Raw genomic sequence first — 15,738 nt, forward strand, 5'->3', positions numbered from 1 at the left:
TGCACCACAGATGGTATGTGAAAATAGAATTAGTCCTGCAAAAAACTCAAGCTAATAGGATATAATTTTAATGCTTTTCTTCTGCCTGGCTTTTTCTTTCTGGTACTTGGGGCACTCCCTTTATTTCCCTGCCTTCTCTGAGTAGACAAAAGTGACTTTTGTTGACAGTGCTTCGAGTTCTGAAACCCATCTGGCTGAGATGTCAGCCACTAGAAATGCCATTTCAATAGACTGGAAATACCACACCGAATAGCAGCTTGTAGATTTAGGTTTAATTTCCGAGTTGGAAATTTGCAACGCACAAGAGGCTTGAGAATCAAAGCAGTGCTCTTGTATCTCAGAGTGTGAAGAGATGTAGATCAATACCATAGAGGATGGTGTTGAGGGTCTCACACCTGGCTGCTTAAACCTCGTCTACACTACAATAATGAACCATTGCTGAAAACGATCAAACACATTTTAAACTTGAACTGCAGAGCAGACAAAATTAATTTTAATATCGTTTCCAAACAGAGGATTAAGGTAAGCCTCCAGTACATTTCTGTGAAACTATTAAAATGGATGTGTGCTTTAGTCTGAAGCCTTGTATACAGTGGGAAATTCTAGAAAAAAATACCACCAGTCCTAATACAGGTTTCATGCAGTGTTAGGCTAATTAACACAATTTCTACAGTTTCTAACATAGAAAAGGCCTTTTGCTTAAGCCAAACTGGAAGCGACTTAGGGGGAAATGTTACTGAAAAGCATTTCCAGCAAAGGATCAATTTTCCAGTGTAAGCAAGAGTTTATGGTAGAGGCTGCTAAATCCATGGACGTATCCATCCTACAGAAATCCCAAAATCTTGGCAGGTCAGATTGGCAGTGACCTGAGGGATTTTTTGCCTTCCTCTGCAGCCTGTGGGTCTGGGTTGCTTGGCAGGATTATCTGGATATATCTCCTGTAATAATTTCCCTTCCATTGGCGGGGACTCAGACACTGGTGCCCCTTGGTGCCTCAACTTCTCTGCCTGTGGCACATAATAGTGTAGTCTCCTATGGGCTGTAATACGCTGGTCTCATTTCAGTTGTTGGGTTTAGTGCACTGGGTGATGTTGATGGCCTCTGATATACAGGTCCCAGACTAGATGATTTACTGGTCCCTTCTGGTCTTAAATTTCATGGCTCTATGACATTTCAAAGCGGATTTTTGTATTGGAAAAAACTGGCTAATTTGAAAAGGTGAAGAATATTGGTTATGCAAACAGTGTAGATGTGTTGCTAGATAATAGAGCGAGAAAGAGATCCTGAACAAGTAAACACTGGTCTATCAAGATGGGGCTATCCACAAAAGCCCTAAAAAAAGAAAATCATTATCTAATGTTTGCATTACAGAAAAAAACTAAGGAAAAGATGTTGTCTGGTGGGCAGCTGAGTCAGTGGAATTCGAGAAATGCTCAAATACTACCATAAGTCTCTTCTGTAGAAAGATCAAGCTTCTGGGACATACGGGGATTTTGTATTTTCTACTGTTGTTTCTAAGGAGAGAACAACATTCTGATTTGATGTCATTGCATGGCACTAATATCAAATACTGTTTGAAATCTGATCAATAAAACACGCTTTACATCAAATGCCCAAAAAGCTGTCAATGTTTTAAAATCCCTATTTCTCTCCTGGATTCTTGATTTCAAAAAGAAAGCATTAAGGTTACTTAGTAAGTAATGACTGATTTATTACATAACATTCAGAAATGTTTTCTTTGAAGCACGAATTAAAAGGTCTAGTGTTCCCAATTTTTTTTTCCACAGGATTGAATGTTAAAAATGCTGAATATCATCAAAGGCAATATTGTAACCAAGGGCATTGGAAGGAGATTTGGAGCATGTGTGTTACTCTTGGTTTACTTAGCAGTATTTTAATGAAATCTTTAATATTCTGCAGTTCTCTCGTCAGAAAAAAGACATAGGGTGAACAATTAAGATCCACTTTGAAGATACCATAACCTGTTACACACACGTCCCACAGAGTTTTCATGTAAAGCTTCAAGAAAAAACACAAAACAAATGCCCGCATTTGGCATTCATTCAAGCACTATACCCACCGAACAAACAGATTACTCACCACAATTCAAATTATGGCACTGCTCTCAGTCCTCAAGATGTGCTGATGCATTTTTCAGCGGCAATTTTTTCTGTTGACAGCTATTATCCAAATTAGTAATTAACAACATCAGAGATTACTCTGTACTCCGACAATGCTTTCCATCAGAGGATTCCACTGCACTTTACAAACATGAATGCATTTTGCTTCAAACCACTGCTGTGGTAAGTCTTCCCCATTTCACAGATTGAGAAACAAAGGCACAGAAAGGTTTAATTTGACCAAAGGTGCAGGGTTTGATTTTGACCAAGAAAGTCTCCAACAGAGCCAGTAATATAGAACCCAGGTCTCCTGATTCCCACTCTTGTGCATTCACCACTAACCCGTTCCATCCTTTCTCTTGTAGAGGAACATTTGGGCTCTGATTCAGCATGTGCGCAAGTCAATCCCTATTCAACAAAGCACTTGCACGCCTACATAAAGTTAAGCACATATTTAGGTGCTCTGCTGACCATATTTCAGCACCGGAGGTAGCCTCATGCAAGGCCCACTGCCTTCACATTTTTTAAAAAAGTTCTCAAAAGCCTATGCCGATACCTCATTACCATCAGGTGATGTGGGGGTGGGGGGGACGGGAACTGGGTTGAGGAATTCAAGAAAGAGGGATTTACTAACAATCACCACTTGTCACCTGTTGAAATGTTTTTGACATAATTATGCAAATTATCGAACAACAACATTAAGCTACGGGGGGAAAATAGCTTTAAAAAGTCAAGTAGAATCCATGCTTCTTAAATAATGAATTATGATGCATCAAAGGATGTATATGTTGGAGGGCAGAAAGGGAAGATGGAATACTTTAGAGTAACTTGACACCATGATAAATAAATGATGAGAGGCTGAATACAACTCTTCATGTAAAGGTAGCTAGGGAGGTGAAATCACTACACGCTTTCCCCAGCTCTGAGTGAGCGTGGGATTCACCCTTTCACCAACGTTCTTCAACATAACGTTTTCATCTGGGCTTCGACACCTTCATTTAGCAACATCTGTCCTGACTCTGTCTCAGACCCTTCCACAGGCGTAATTGTTTGTTATTTTTCTTACACTGCTCAAGTTCTTTCAATTATGACAAACTGAGAATGTACGGTCAGTTTGACAAAGATGAAATGAGAGGGAAAAGGCATATTTCATTATATTATCAGGGCTTTGGCATGGTAAGTGGTGAAAAAAAATTCAGAGCAGTCAACTCAATAAACATGCCTTTTCATTGACCGACACGCTACATTCTTGATGGAATAATGAATGATGTCCAATGACAATCATTGTCATGCACACACCTTGCTCCTTTATCACCTAACAGATGGTAGTTCTCTGTTCACGGATAAGCCCCATGAAATGAATCCGTGGGCAGCAGCACAGTGCAGGAAAAGGAGGCTGCATCTTTATTAGTAAGTTTCAACATTACAGATAATTAAATCCATCCTGCAATTATCTTTAGGCCCCAAAACAGGGACCCCCCCCCACCTCAGGCCTCCAGCAAAGCCGCAAATGAATGTTAATCAAACCCAAATACAAATGGGATTAATAACAAGGCTAGTCCCTCACTTGATAGGTAGGTGCAGTTCCATGGATATCAGTGGAAATATCATGATATACACCTGGTGAGAATCTGCTCAAGGTAGCCTCCCCGTTTCATGCCAAGTTCCGCCCCTTTCAGATCTAACTCCTGTAATCACCAGGAGAAAACAATAACTCCCAGAGTGTCTTGAGGAGCGTACCCTACACACAAAAATATACCGCTGCCACTGTGCCCTGGGAAAATGACCTTCCCTGCTGCAAACAAGCCAATGTTTGATCTCCTTGCCCCCTATAAATTAGCAAACAATGCACTTAGCTCTGAGCTTTTGGGGGGCAGGTTATGATAATCAAGGAGCAAGCACATCTTAGGAAAGAACTCTGGCCCGCAGCATTCAGCATCCAAACTAAATAACCCAAATCAATGACCAGCTAGGTAGCTCCCCAAATGAACTGCCTCCTGTTGCTACTAAGTAGACAGTGGGAGGGCTGGCAATAAATCCCCTTCCAGTCAGGGTGTTGTATCCAAATACCTGTTGGACTACAGCAGCCAAGAAAGGACAATATTAAAGTTACTGTCCTCATTGGATGAAAAGCGACTGACTCATCATTCTAAATTTCTTCATGAATACTATGCAAAATGTGCTGGATTTTTTTTTTTTTTTTTTTTTAATAAACTGTACCCTGTCTTTTACTTATAAGTGCAGACTGCTCTTTCTGCATATTGGTGATCCCTCCATTCTTTCTGCATATATCCCTAAGGTGTAGCATTTGTGTTACTGACAAGGGAATAGGTTTTGAATTTCATTCCGATTTGAATGCCTCACTCCCATAGGCTGTTTTTGGAAATCTCAGTGCAGGTGCCTGATGTCACCCTAACTGTGAAAGTTTTGGCCATAACATCTACCTCCTAACAATACTTACACCGTATTATGAAAGCCACCTACCTTTTGTTTTGGCCCATCTTACCTTTGATTAAAATAATTACTCCCTTGTCTTTCATTATTTTTATTTCGTTCAGCTAAAGAAAGTTCTGAGCGTAATTTTACCAAGTGCTGAGAGATCTCAGCTTCCAATGACTTTTATAAACAATAAGTGGGAGTTGTGAACATTCCGCACCTCTCAGGAGGTATTCAGCACCTTAAAGGGTCAAGGTGCATATGTTAATTTTACTTTAATTCTTTTCCTTCCTCCTGCAGGTTATTTATACCCAAGCTTCTCTGAAAAAGAGCAGAAATCCATCCAAGTGTCTTTCTTCAAATATGAATCCACTCAGTTACCACTGCCTCATAATAAAACCACCACGCTGGCGAGAGTTCCGTCCTGCAGTGTTTTCACTCTGATTTGTGAGTGTCAGTCGGCCCTCATTTCTAAACCCAACCACGCCAAGTGCACATTCATCAAGCACAACCCCTACCGAACTAAGTGGTAGAGATAATTATGTAGCTGATGATACATAATGGATCATGCAACCTAGGTAATGCTGTGGCGTAAATGGAAATTAGGCCTCCAAGCCGAACAGGAAATGTGTTAAGTGCTAAAAAGTGATGGTTTAGTACGAAATGCCCTTTCACAAGAAAATAAAGGAATGCTGGCAAGTTCATTGAAAATGAACTTGCCAGCTAAGTTTTTTTCATAAAGGCATCAAGAAATGAAAAAAATTCAGATGTTACAGCATCTGAGAAACCCCACACTTAAATCTGAAGACTGTCCAGATTATTTTTTCAGACAATTTGTCCCTACAAATAAGAAGAGGGGAAAACAAAATCATCATCTATAGGAGTAGCTTTATTGTATTCGTCTCTGAGCCAATTCTTTGCATTTATAATGAGATTCCATTTAAAAAGCCACAATCATACGAGACATTTGAAAGCGTTCTAGTGCCATCTAGTGCTGTAGTGCATTCCGAAGCAAGCACTCTCCTCTGGAACTATATGGAAATCAAAAGTCTGCTTGAGGACAAAAGTAAAATAGATTTATAATGAGTGCAGGTCAGCAGGATTACTGCAGACCTCTGAAAAACCCACCTACTTGCTTAAAGCAAAAATGTTACAACATTCATTATTTTGAGTTATGCTTGGTTTCAAAAATTAAAACAGTTTGAACACAACATAATCAAATGAATAGAATCTACGAATGGAAAACTAGATCACAGAATATTAAAACTGGATCACTGGCACTCTACAGCAATATAAGGTTGAACTCAAAAGATCATGGAATATTATGATGGCAGAACATATATCAACTTCAAAAACAGGTGACTTTTCACACTACCCTCATAACTCATTAAATCATTTGTCTGTAACAGAGGTGAGCAAATTACAGCCCGCGGACCCGTCCTGCCAGACCCCTGAGCTGCCGACCAGGGAGGCTAGCCCCTGTCCCCCGCTACGCCACCAGCGCTCTGTCCCACCGCTCCTGCCGGGCAGCGCGGGCGGCTCCAGCCAGGTGGCAGGGCTGTGAGCGCCTGCTGCTCTGAGCAGCATGGTAAGGGGGCCGGGCTGGACAATGGGCAGGAGCTCCCGGGGGACAGTCATGGGACAGGGAGCAGGGGATGGTTGGATGGGGCGAAGGTTTGGGGGTGGTGGTCAGGGGACAGGGAGCAGGGGGGGTTGGATAGGGCGTGTGATCCCGGGGGGCAGTTAGGGGTGGGGGTGTGGATAGGGGTCAGGGCAGCCAGGGGACAAGGGGAGTTGGATAGGCCCTCTATACAGTTTCGCAATGCCGATGTGGCCTCAGGCCAAAAAGTTTGCCCACCCCAGTCTATAATATTCTGGTCTCAAACAGTTCTTATTCATTCTACTGCCTAAAGATAGAGCTGGGGGGAAGAAAATTCAAAATAATTTTCATACCACAAATTTTGAAAAAAAGATGTATTTTAATTTTTTTCATGAACATTTCATTTTAAAAAAATTAAGTTTCATTTGTGGGGAGGGGGTCTCATTTGTGCTCCCCTTCCTTCCTCCCTTTCCTCTCTCCTCCCTCCACCCTCACACTCTGCTCCCAGATTGCCACTGAAAAGAGGAGAAAAGGAAGAAGGGGTGGGAGAAGAGAAAAAATCAATACCTATTACTTTGTTTTGTTTAATCCAAAAACATGGAAAATTGAAATTTAACAGGTGTGTATATTTTCATCACCAAAAAAAAAAAAAAGACTTTCTACAAAACATTTGAAAAATGTCAACGCATTCTACCAAAATACAGTAGGCAACCTTTTTAGGGAGGGCAACAAGGTCCATTCTGACCATTGTCCGGGCACTCTCCCCTGTTCTTTATTCTACCACCAATTTTGAAGTCTGCCACCTACTGTCCACTTCCAGTCCCTTCACCTCATTCCCCATTTGGTGATTGATCTCTGTTGCACCTACGGTGACCAGATGTCCCGATAAAATTGGGACTGTCCTGATTTTTAGGAGTTTGTCCCGCGTCCCGACTGAAGTACGGTCAGGATGCCATTTGTCCCAATATTTTGTTTCGGGCGTTTTCTTTTACACTCACCCGTCTGGGTCTTTGGCGGCAATTTGGCGGAGGGTCCTTCAATCGCTGACAGTCTTCGGCGGCGGGTGCTTCTGTCTTTGGTGGCAAGGTTTATTACCCGCCGCCGAAATGCCACCGAAGACCGTCAGCGACTGAAGGACCCTCCGCTGAAGTGCCACCAAAGACCCGGACAGGTGAGTGTAACAATTAAAAAGGTGCCCCCCACCGTGGCGGTCCCGATATTTTCCAGTTAGCATCTGGTCACCCTAGTTGCACCTACCTTGTCCTTCTCTTCTGGCTCTATTTCCTCTGTGCACAAACATTATCTAATTTCTCCTATCCTCAGAAATCCACCCATGCACCCTTTTACTCTTGACACAATAGCGCCTTGCATGGGCAATTTATGTCTGCATCATCTTCTCCTTTCCTCCCACTCCTGGATCCACAGAGCAACATGCTCATCAAGGCCTCAAACATCCTCTCTTCCTAGCTAAGGCTTGGCGTCTTTACTGTTCTCATTCTCTTTGATCTTTCCACAGCCTTCAAACTCTTTATCGCTCCTTCCTCCTTGAGACCTTGCCCTCCTTTGGGTTTTATGGCTATGTCTTTTCAGTGCTTGTTTGAGTGGAATTAATGGGTGCATGTCACCCAAGCTAGAATGACACTTTCCAGCTGCCGCGTAGCTGTACCCTGAGAGTATTCCCATTGACATCACAGGCACTACTTGAAATGCATAAAGTTAAGCATATGCTTAAGCCTTTGCAGGATTACGGCTTTATGCAGTATACCCGGATGTCCTCTGACAATCATCAAAGGTCAGACCTTGGACCTGTCAATCCAAGCACATGCACCATCCAGGAATAAACTAGGCATAATTATGTAAGTATGAAAGGGGGTCAATTTTTATGAATTTGCCAACTGGGTAAGTGCTGTAGTCAATATAGAATGGAATCTAATAGGATTACCCCCCCCCTTTTTTTTTTTTTTTTAATTGAGTCCAGGACATTAACTTACTAATTTTAAAGCTGGGTTCTTTTCAGGTCAATTTTAACTTGAACAATGTTTCTCAAATCAGGACACTTGCTTATTCTTGACAACCAACAATTTATTAATTCACCCAGAACCACATTAGTATACAATCAATCAACCCTTCAACACTTAGGTATAGACACAACCAGATATTGAAATTCGCCAATCATGGCAGAGCTCAGCAAATCACCTGGCCTTTGTCACAATAAGAAAAGGCACTATATAGACAGCTAGACACATGAAATACCTCCTCCTCAAGCCCAGGCAAAATAGTGATTCTTCCGTTTTGCAATGCATTGTGCTTTTTATATAAAATTATGGCTTTATCAAATATATCTGTGCACATTTCATAGTTAATGTTTTTCTTAGTCTTACAATATTTTAAATTCTCAGTACACATTTACTAGCTTATATTTCTTTTATACATTTTTCTTTTTTTAAAAAAAATGAGGTAACACACACAAATGCAAGAACTCTTTCTCAGATATTTGTATTTTAAAAGGCATTTTTTTCATGTCAAGAAGTGCAATTTTGCTTATACGGTTCCTTTAAAGTGAAAGAGCTTTATCTGTCAGTTCCCCAATATCCTGCTCGAAGAACTGAACCAAATATCTTAATGCATTCTGGTTTAGATCTCTAGCTCTCCTATACACTGTTTAAGGTCATGAGAGATCTATAGGCAAGTTATACTTACAGTAATTTATCTTTACCATTATAGGCAGGACAGTAAATATGCCTACACTCTGTGAAATTGACTATGATTGTTACAGAATGGAAGTCAATAATATCTAAAATTATACCACTCAAGTGTTTACACTTAACGTAATACGTTCTTGCTTTTGCATACAAATATATCTTCTGCCTCAGGCAACTGAGACACTGTACCATTATAATGCAGGAATGTCATGGAATTCATTCTCAAAAATCCACAGTATATATAACATGGAACTCTGCCCTTCGTCTTCTTGAACTCAATCTTCAGATATTTATACGAGTCTTTTACACATCATCCTGGCGTTACTGAAGTCAATGAGAGGGTTCCCTCTGAATTCAACAGGGTCAGGATTTCACCCTTAGAGTGGAATTTTCGAACATACTCAGCACGGGCCTAGCTCTGCCTTCGCTGAAGTCAATGGCAAATCTCCGACTGACTTTAATGGGAGCTGAGCTAGATCAAAACAGAGCACTTTTGAAACGCCCATTCACGGGGCCTGATCCTATTGAAGTCAGTCCCCCTGGGGATCAGGCTTTTATTGCCTAGAACAACAATATTCCTTTCATGATTTAGTTATATCTCAATTTAGTTGGAGAGGCCTACATCATCCTATCATTTTTGCCAGAAAAAGCAGTCAATTCCTTTAAACCTTCTCAAAGAGAGTATATATAATACTGTTTAAACTATCAAGTTTTCTGCCACAGAAGAGATGTGTTTGTGAACAAAATTAGAAATACCTGGAATTATCTGAACTACCTCAATATATGATTAAGAAAGATTTCTTACATAAGACCTGACCTAACCCAAACAGGGACCTTTGTCAGAGCTGGTGCTTTTTATAATTGTAATTTTTGGAGGAGTCGGGAGAGCCACAGGATTAACACAAACTATTGCTAACTTTGGAAGGTTTAGGTTTTTATCTTAAAAACCCAGATATTTTATTTGCACGTACAGTACTGCAGCATAGAAGCTTCAAGACCAAAGACTAGAGGAAGGACGGGAGAACTGTTTCCCTTATTACACTTCAATACATACGTCATTCATACCATGACCAACTTGAGAAATAGTTCTGTATTAATCCTTCCACACCCCACACAACCCACCTCTCCTCTCTCCAATTGGGCACAGCTTGCTACAAGAGGACAATTCATACATGAGACAAATATAACATGAAATGGATGGACAAATCTTTATACAAAAAAGTCAAGTAGTGAGAATTAGCAATGCAAACAACTAGTGCAAAAAATAATCTTGATAAATAGAAGTCATCAACAAAAGACTCCTAGAATAAAATTTAGAACTGAAGAGAGAATATGAAAATACAGTAAAAAGCTATGGGAGTGTTTTTAATAGGGGGATTTTTTTCCTTCTAGAAGTTTGTAAGTTTTATACCAGCATGGATTTTTATCTATTTTAACACATTTTAATGAAATGTTGCTTAAAATCATCTTTAAACCTGAAATTTGGCCTAGAATTCATCATGTTTTACCCTAAACGGCCACTTGGAATGTTGTGACACATGATCGGCAGCCAAAAGCACAAGGTTGATAAATTCTTCCACATCAAATGAGTAGTTAGTAAACTTTGGATGTTCTCCCAGTGTTGGGTGGTGTCCCTGGAAAAATGAAACAGGTTTATGCAAGCAAATAAGGCACTTCTTTCATTTGAAAAACAAGTAGAAAACTGAGTGATCACCATTTTAATTTATAATCTCCAAATCCACTGATCTCCCCTAAAACAACAGTGCAAGTAAGTAACTGTGTAACAGCAGTGTTATTGACAACTTGAATTAATGGCCAATTAATTTAATTTCTCCCCCAACTATTAATATAAAATGACTCCTTAATCAGAGTAGGGAAGTTAATTTGGGCTAAAGCACAGAAATTATATTTCATGTACAATAATCGAGAGGAGTAAAAACAATTCTACCTTTAAACAATTAAAAATGAGAAATAATTATGTCCTCCCCCGCCCACGACTAAACGTTACCTGATCTTGAGGGAACACTTTGTTCTTTTTTTGCCAGGTAATGTAACGGATGCCTCGCAGCCTTGCTAAATCTAGGTAGCAGCGTTCATCCTCACAGTTGTATCTGGGGACATGCAGCATCACTGTCATTTTATAGCAGATATTTACCCACAACGACTGCCCTGCAGTCTATCAAGATGGAAAAAGTTTACAATGTGCACGTTCGTTGTCAGTGTATAAAACCGAAAGACCATGGGCAATGGGCCAAATTCTACTGTGACTTATAACCATTGATTTTAAAACAGGATTGCCCACAGTGGAAATAAATGTTCTTAATAAAATGCAGTTTGTTTGTCGTTTGTTTTGAAAAGCAAGGGTGTCAAAAAACAATACTTTGCAGCAAAAAATATATTTAAGTGGAACTACCAGAGAAATGTAGGTAGGACAGAATGCAAATAACTGAGCTGGAATTTAAGTCAGGATGCTGGCACTAACATCCTTACTCATGAATCTTTAAGGGTTAGGACTTCCATTTCCCATCTCATCTAACTGACTCACCTGGTCACCACCATGCCCCACATACTCCACAGTACTGCTCCCGCATTGACTCATAGGGAAGAATTCAACTAATATCCCTCCTTTCTTTGGAGTTTTCCCATCCGATGACTGAGTAGGCTGTTCCCTGCTTAGCTATGAGCTCTGTTAAAGTCACAGGCTAAGGTGGTGAGACTGTCATATAACAGATTACACATACATACCTTGCTCTTGCTGCAAAAAGATAACTACCCTTAGCAAGAGACTAGGCCTAAAATGTCTCAGCCCAAACAAATGAAAGTTATGAGCAACTGAAGTAGGGCCTTTATAATGGAAGCACACAGGCAGCCCTATAGCTGCTGCTATAAATGCTAAAAATATGAACAAGGGAGTGAACATAAAGAACATTTGAAGTTATAGGCTTAAAAAAGAAAAAACAGACTTACAGTTCAAAGACAACAGCCCAGTCTGGCAGAAAGAGTAAATGGGTAAGGCCAGCTCCATGCATTCCAATGAATATATCAGAGTTATGTGTGATTTTCAATTGCTCTGAAAATTCAAGGTCCCTGCAGATAACATAATGTTTGGGTCTCCAGCATGCTCATCCATCTTAGCATGAATAAGCTACATCAGATAATGCAAAAATAACTTGGATAATTCTGAAAAAAGGAACACTCCAAGCACTGATCTATTTTAAACAATCTTCTAAACTGTAATTATTCAGCCCAGAACTAATTCAGCATGGAATTACAAAGATCAGAGATTTCAGAACTTCATTCTAGTAAGACTGTGTTACAGACTTACAGCTTTTTCAGATAGGTTATGACACTTAATTATGTTCCAATAATGATTCTTTGATCATTTATTTGTTACATTCAGACATTTATTTTATTGGCTAGACCTTCTTATAACAAGAGGTATACAGGAGACAAGTCAAACAAATAAAAAATAGTATTTTAAAATGGATGTTATTAAAGTGCACGACTCCGTGCTGGGGGGTGCAGATATTGAGCTTCAACTCACAGGTCTAGCATGCAGGGGATTAGACTGGGCGTCAGGAGATGGGCTCACCTCTTGGGTCGGTCACCGACCTGCTGAGTGATCTTGGGCAATTCACTTCACCCCTGAGGTCTGTTTTGTCTATCTAGACTGTCAGCTCTCTGGGGCAGGGACTGTTTCTTATTATGTGTCTATGCAATGCCTAGCAAATGGGGCTGCAATCTCTAGGCACCGTTACAAACACGTCAGACACCGGTTACTATCTAATTATTACAAAAACAAACATGATAAAGGAAGTTATAAAATAACCTATTGAAGGGGAGTGGAGGTAATTGACCTTTGGCTTCAGGCCTCACAGGTCCCCTGAGATGTGCAGCTAGCAGTGATCATCAGCAAACACAGAAGTGGGCACATAAATTTTGAAATCTCCTAAAATCATTATTATTCTTAACAGTGGGTTCAGTCTGGGGCCTGTCAAACCTTGACGCACATTGTGAAAGGGGGTGGGGACAGTTTAACTAGTTCACACTAATTCCTCAGTAACAGGATTACTCTTTATATGGATGGTTCTTTCATTTTCTAAAAGCAGCTAAACGTAGGTAGGACTCTTTCGGTAGGTGGGCGGGTGAGGGCTAGACCGCAGTTCCCCCATTTGTTACTGGATTATAATCAAGTGCAGCCAATAACCCAGACACTATTATGATTTTCTACCAATATACGTACTTGTACTTGTAATCTACTACTTTGACCTCAAACGCCGATACTGTTTTCAAAGCATTCACAAGCTAGGAAGGAAAGAGGAAAATTAAATGTGGTACTTGTTTTACTTCCTTTCCCCAGCTGCCTTCTACCTTCTCCACACACCTACAAGGAATTATATTGGAGATGACAGCACATACTCCCACTGCTGTATAAAGTTTTTTTTCCCCCTCAATCTCATCATCCCAGGTACCAGCACAGAGCTTCCTTCATATCTTCCTACCTGCAATTAGGTATCTTACTTCTTGCAGAGAGATTAAATGGACTATATTGTCTCTGAAGCTGCAGAAGATCTGATTTAATTATCTTCAGACCTGATTCGGTATCACTGAAGCCAATGGTTATTTTGTCATTGTCATGAATGGGGGCAGGACTGGACGCTTAGGGACAGATTTTCAAAGGAGATTTAGGCACCTAAAAGATGCAGATAGGCACCTATTGGGATTTCCATAAGCCGCTAGGCAGGACAGATGCATCACGCAATGGGAAATTAATTAGGAGTTTTGGAAAACGCCACCAAGGGCCTCTCTGCATGCTTAGGTACTTTTGAAAATCTAGCTCCTAGTTCTCAGAGCCAGATTCTGGGCTCAGTCATGCCAGTATAAATCCAGTGAGCCTCAACTTGTCTTTGCTTAATCCAGTTTTACACTGGAGTGACTATTTACCACCAATATAATTACTTCCAGTTTGTGCTAGGAACTAACATGCGAATTTGGCCCACAGTGCTCAATAAGGGGATTAAGGCCCCAATTCAGCAAGGTGTTAAGACTCACTGAACTCAATACGACGTCTCACATGCTTAAAGCTAGGCACTTGCTTTAGTACCTTGCTGAATCAGGGCTTTAGGTACCTAATGCCACACACTGCAATTAAAATCTACCCTGCCAGCCAGCAGATGGTAACAGCAGCTCTTGTTAGTTCAAGGCCTGAAACCAAAGATGCCTTCTAAACTTCATCTGCCACCAATGCCTAGTAGCTACTCAGTCTCTACGGGAGAAAGTCACAAAGGTTTTCTGTACTTATAACCAAGTACAGCTCACACACTTATTACAGGAAACGTGAACAGTAAGGTCAATGGGTTACACAAGACACTGCTAGCTTTACAAGCTATGTAGTAGACATATTTTGCCATTGGTTAGAACAGGTGCAATTCTGGGCTTTTATGGACATTATTATTACTGCTTTTGAAAAAAACAGGATGATGGAGGAAAGAGAGGGGTCAAGAGTGTTTTTTCCCTTATAATAGTATTGTCAAGAAAAGATGCTAACCTCTCTCATCTCGGGGCGTGTCCATTATAAGAAAGCACACTGCATAGGGCAACACAAGGGAGACAATGTAGTCCAGTGGATAGGGCATAGGACTAGGAATCTGGAGATCTGGGTTCTATTCCTGGCTCTGCCACTGACTTGCTTGTGGTCTTAACATTTCTACGCCTCAGTTTCCCCATCTGTAAAATGGGGATAATAATGCTTAATCCACCTTCATAAAGCACTTTAAGAACTAGGAACAAAAAGTGCTATATAAATGCTACATGTTGTCATTGTTATTATATGAGTATGTCATTGCAAACATTCTTATGTTTTTTGAAAATGCAATGCAGGGTGCAAGTACATATACTCAGATAGGAGCACCTGCAGTTTGATCTGTCCATATAAAATAAAACATTTCATTAGTCTTCTGGTTTTCAGCATTGGTCTGCCCAAAAAACAAAACAAAAAAAACCTAAGTGGGGTGCGCAGAGAAAATTTAAAGAATAACATTCAGCCAAAGAGAATTTAGCTTTACAATCACATTACAGGTATACCTGAAGGGGGAAGCTTTAGACATGATATATCTTGATTTTAATCAGGCTTTGACACAGTTCCACATAACATTTTCAAAATAAACTAGGGAAATGAAGTCTAGATAAATTTACTATAAGGTCGGTGCAAAGCTGCTTGAAAGACCATTTTCAAAGGAGTACTTATCAATGGTTTGCTGTCAAATTGGAAGAGCATATCTAGTGGGGTTCCACAGGGGTCAGTTCTGGGTCCGGTACCATTCAATATTTTTCTTAATCACTTGGATAATGGAGTGGAGAGTATGCTTATAAAATTTGCAGATGACCCCAAAATGAGAGTGGTCGCAAGTGCTTTGGAGGACAGGATTAGAATTCAAAACAACCACGACAAATTGGAGAATTGGTCTGAATTCAACAAGATGAATTCAAAAAAATCTTTTACTTAGGAAGGACAAATCAAATGCACAACTACAAAATGGGGAATAACTGGCTAGGTGGTAGCACTACTGAAAAGGATCTGGTCATTATCGAAGATCACAAACTGAATTAGTCAACAACGTGATGCAGTTGCAAAAAAGGCTAATATTCTGGGGTGTCGTACGTAAGACATGGGAGGTAACTGTCACACTCTGTTTGGCACTGGCAAGGCCCCAACTGGAGCAATGTGTCCAATTCTGGGTACCACACTTTAGGAAAGATGTGGACAAATTGGACAGAGTCCAGAGGAGAGCAACAAAAATGATCAAAGGTTTAGAAAACCTGATCTATGAGGAAAGATTAAAAAAAAAGGGGGCGGGGGACATGTTTTTTCTTGAGAAAA

The 15,738-nt window shown here is 40.4% G+C and overlaps 1 protein-coding gene across 8 annotated transcripts in view; it reads right to left on the minus strand.

Annotated features, from left to right (window-relative positions):
* Positions 1-5,424: 5,424 nt before the first annotated feature.
* EOGT (EGF domain specific O-linked N-acetylglucosamine transferase) overlaps positions 5,425-15,738 on the minus strand; it is a 32,943-nt gene continuing 22,629 nt past the window's right edge. For 5 of the 8 annotated variants that reach the window (XM_054035284.1, XM_054035283.1, XM_054035287.1 and 2 more), the window contains exons 13-16: positions 13,102-13,163; positions 11,826-11,945; positions 10,867-10,969; positions 5,425-10,492 (exon numbers count right to left, since the gene is read on the minus strand). In XM_054035284.1, coding sequence (XP_053891259.1) covers positions 10,346-10,492; positions 10,867-10,969; positions 11,826-11,945; positions 13,102-13,163 — 432 coding nt within the window. In that variant the 3' untranslated portion in view covers positions 5,425-10,345. The other 3 variants (XR_008445716.1, XR_008445717.1, XM_054035289.1) reach the window with 3 other exon arrangements.

The sequence above is a fragment of the Malaclemys terrapin genome, chromosome 7 (assembly GCF_027887155.1).
Source record: "Malaclemys terrapin pileata isolate rMalTer1 chromosome 7, rMalTer1.hap1, whole genome shotgun sequence".
In the NCBI taxonomy this organism is placed as follows: Eukaryota; Metazoa; Chordata; order Testudines; family Emydidae; genus Malaclemys; species Malaclemys terrapin.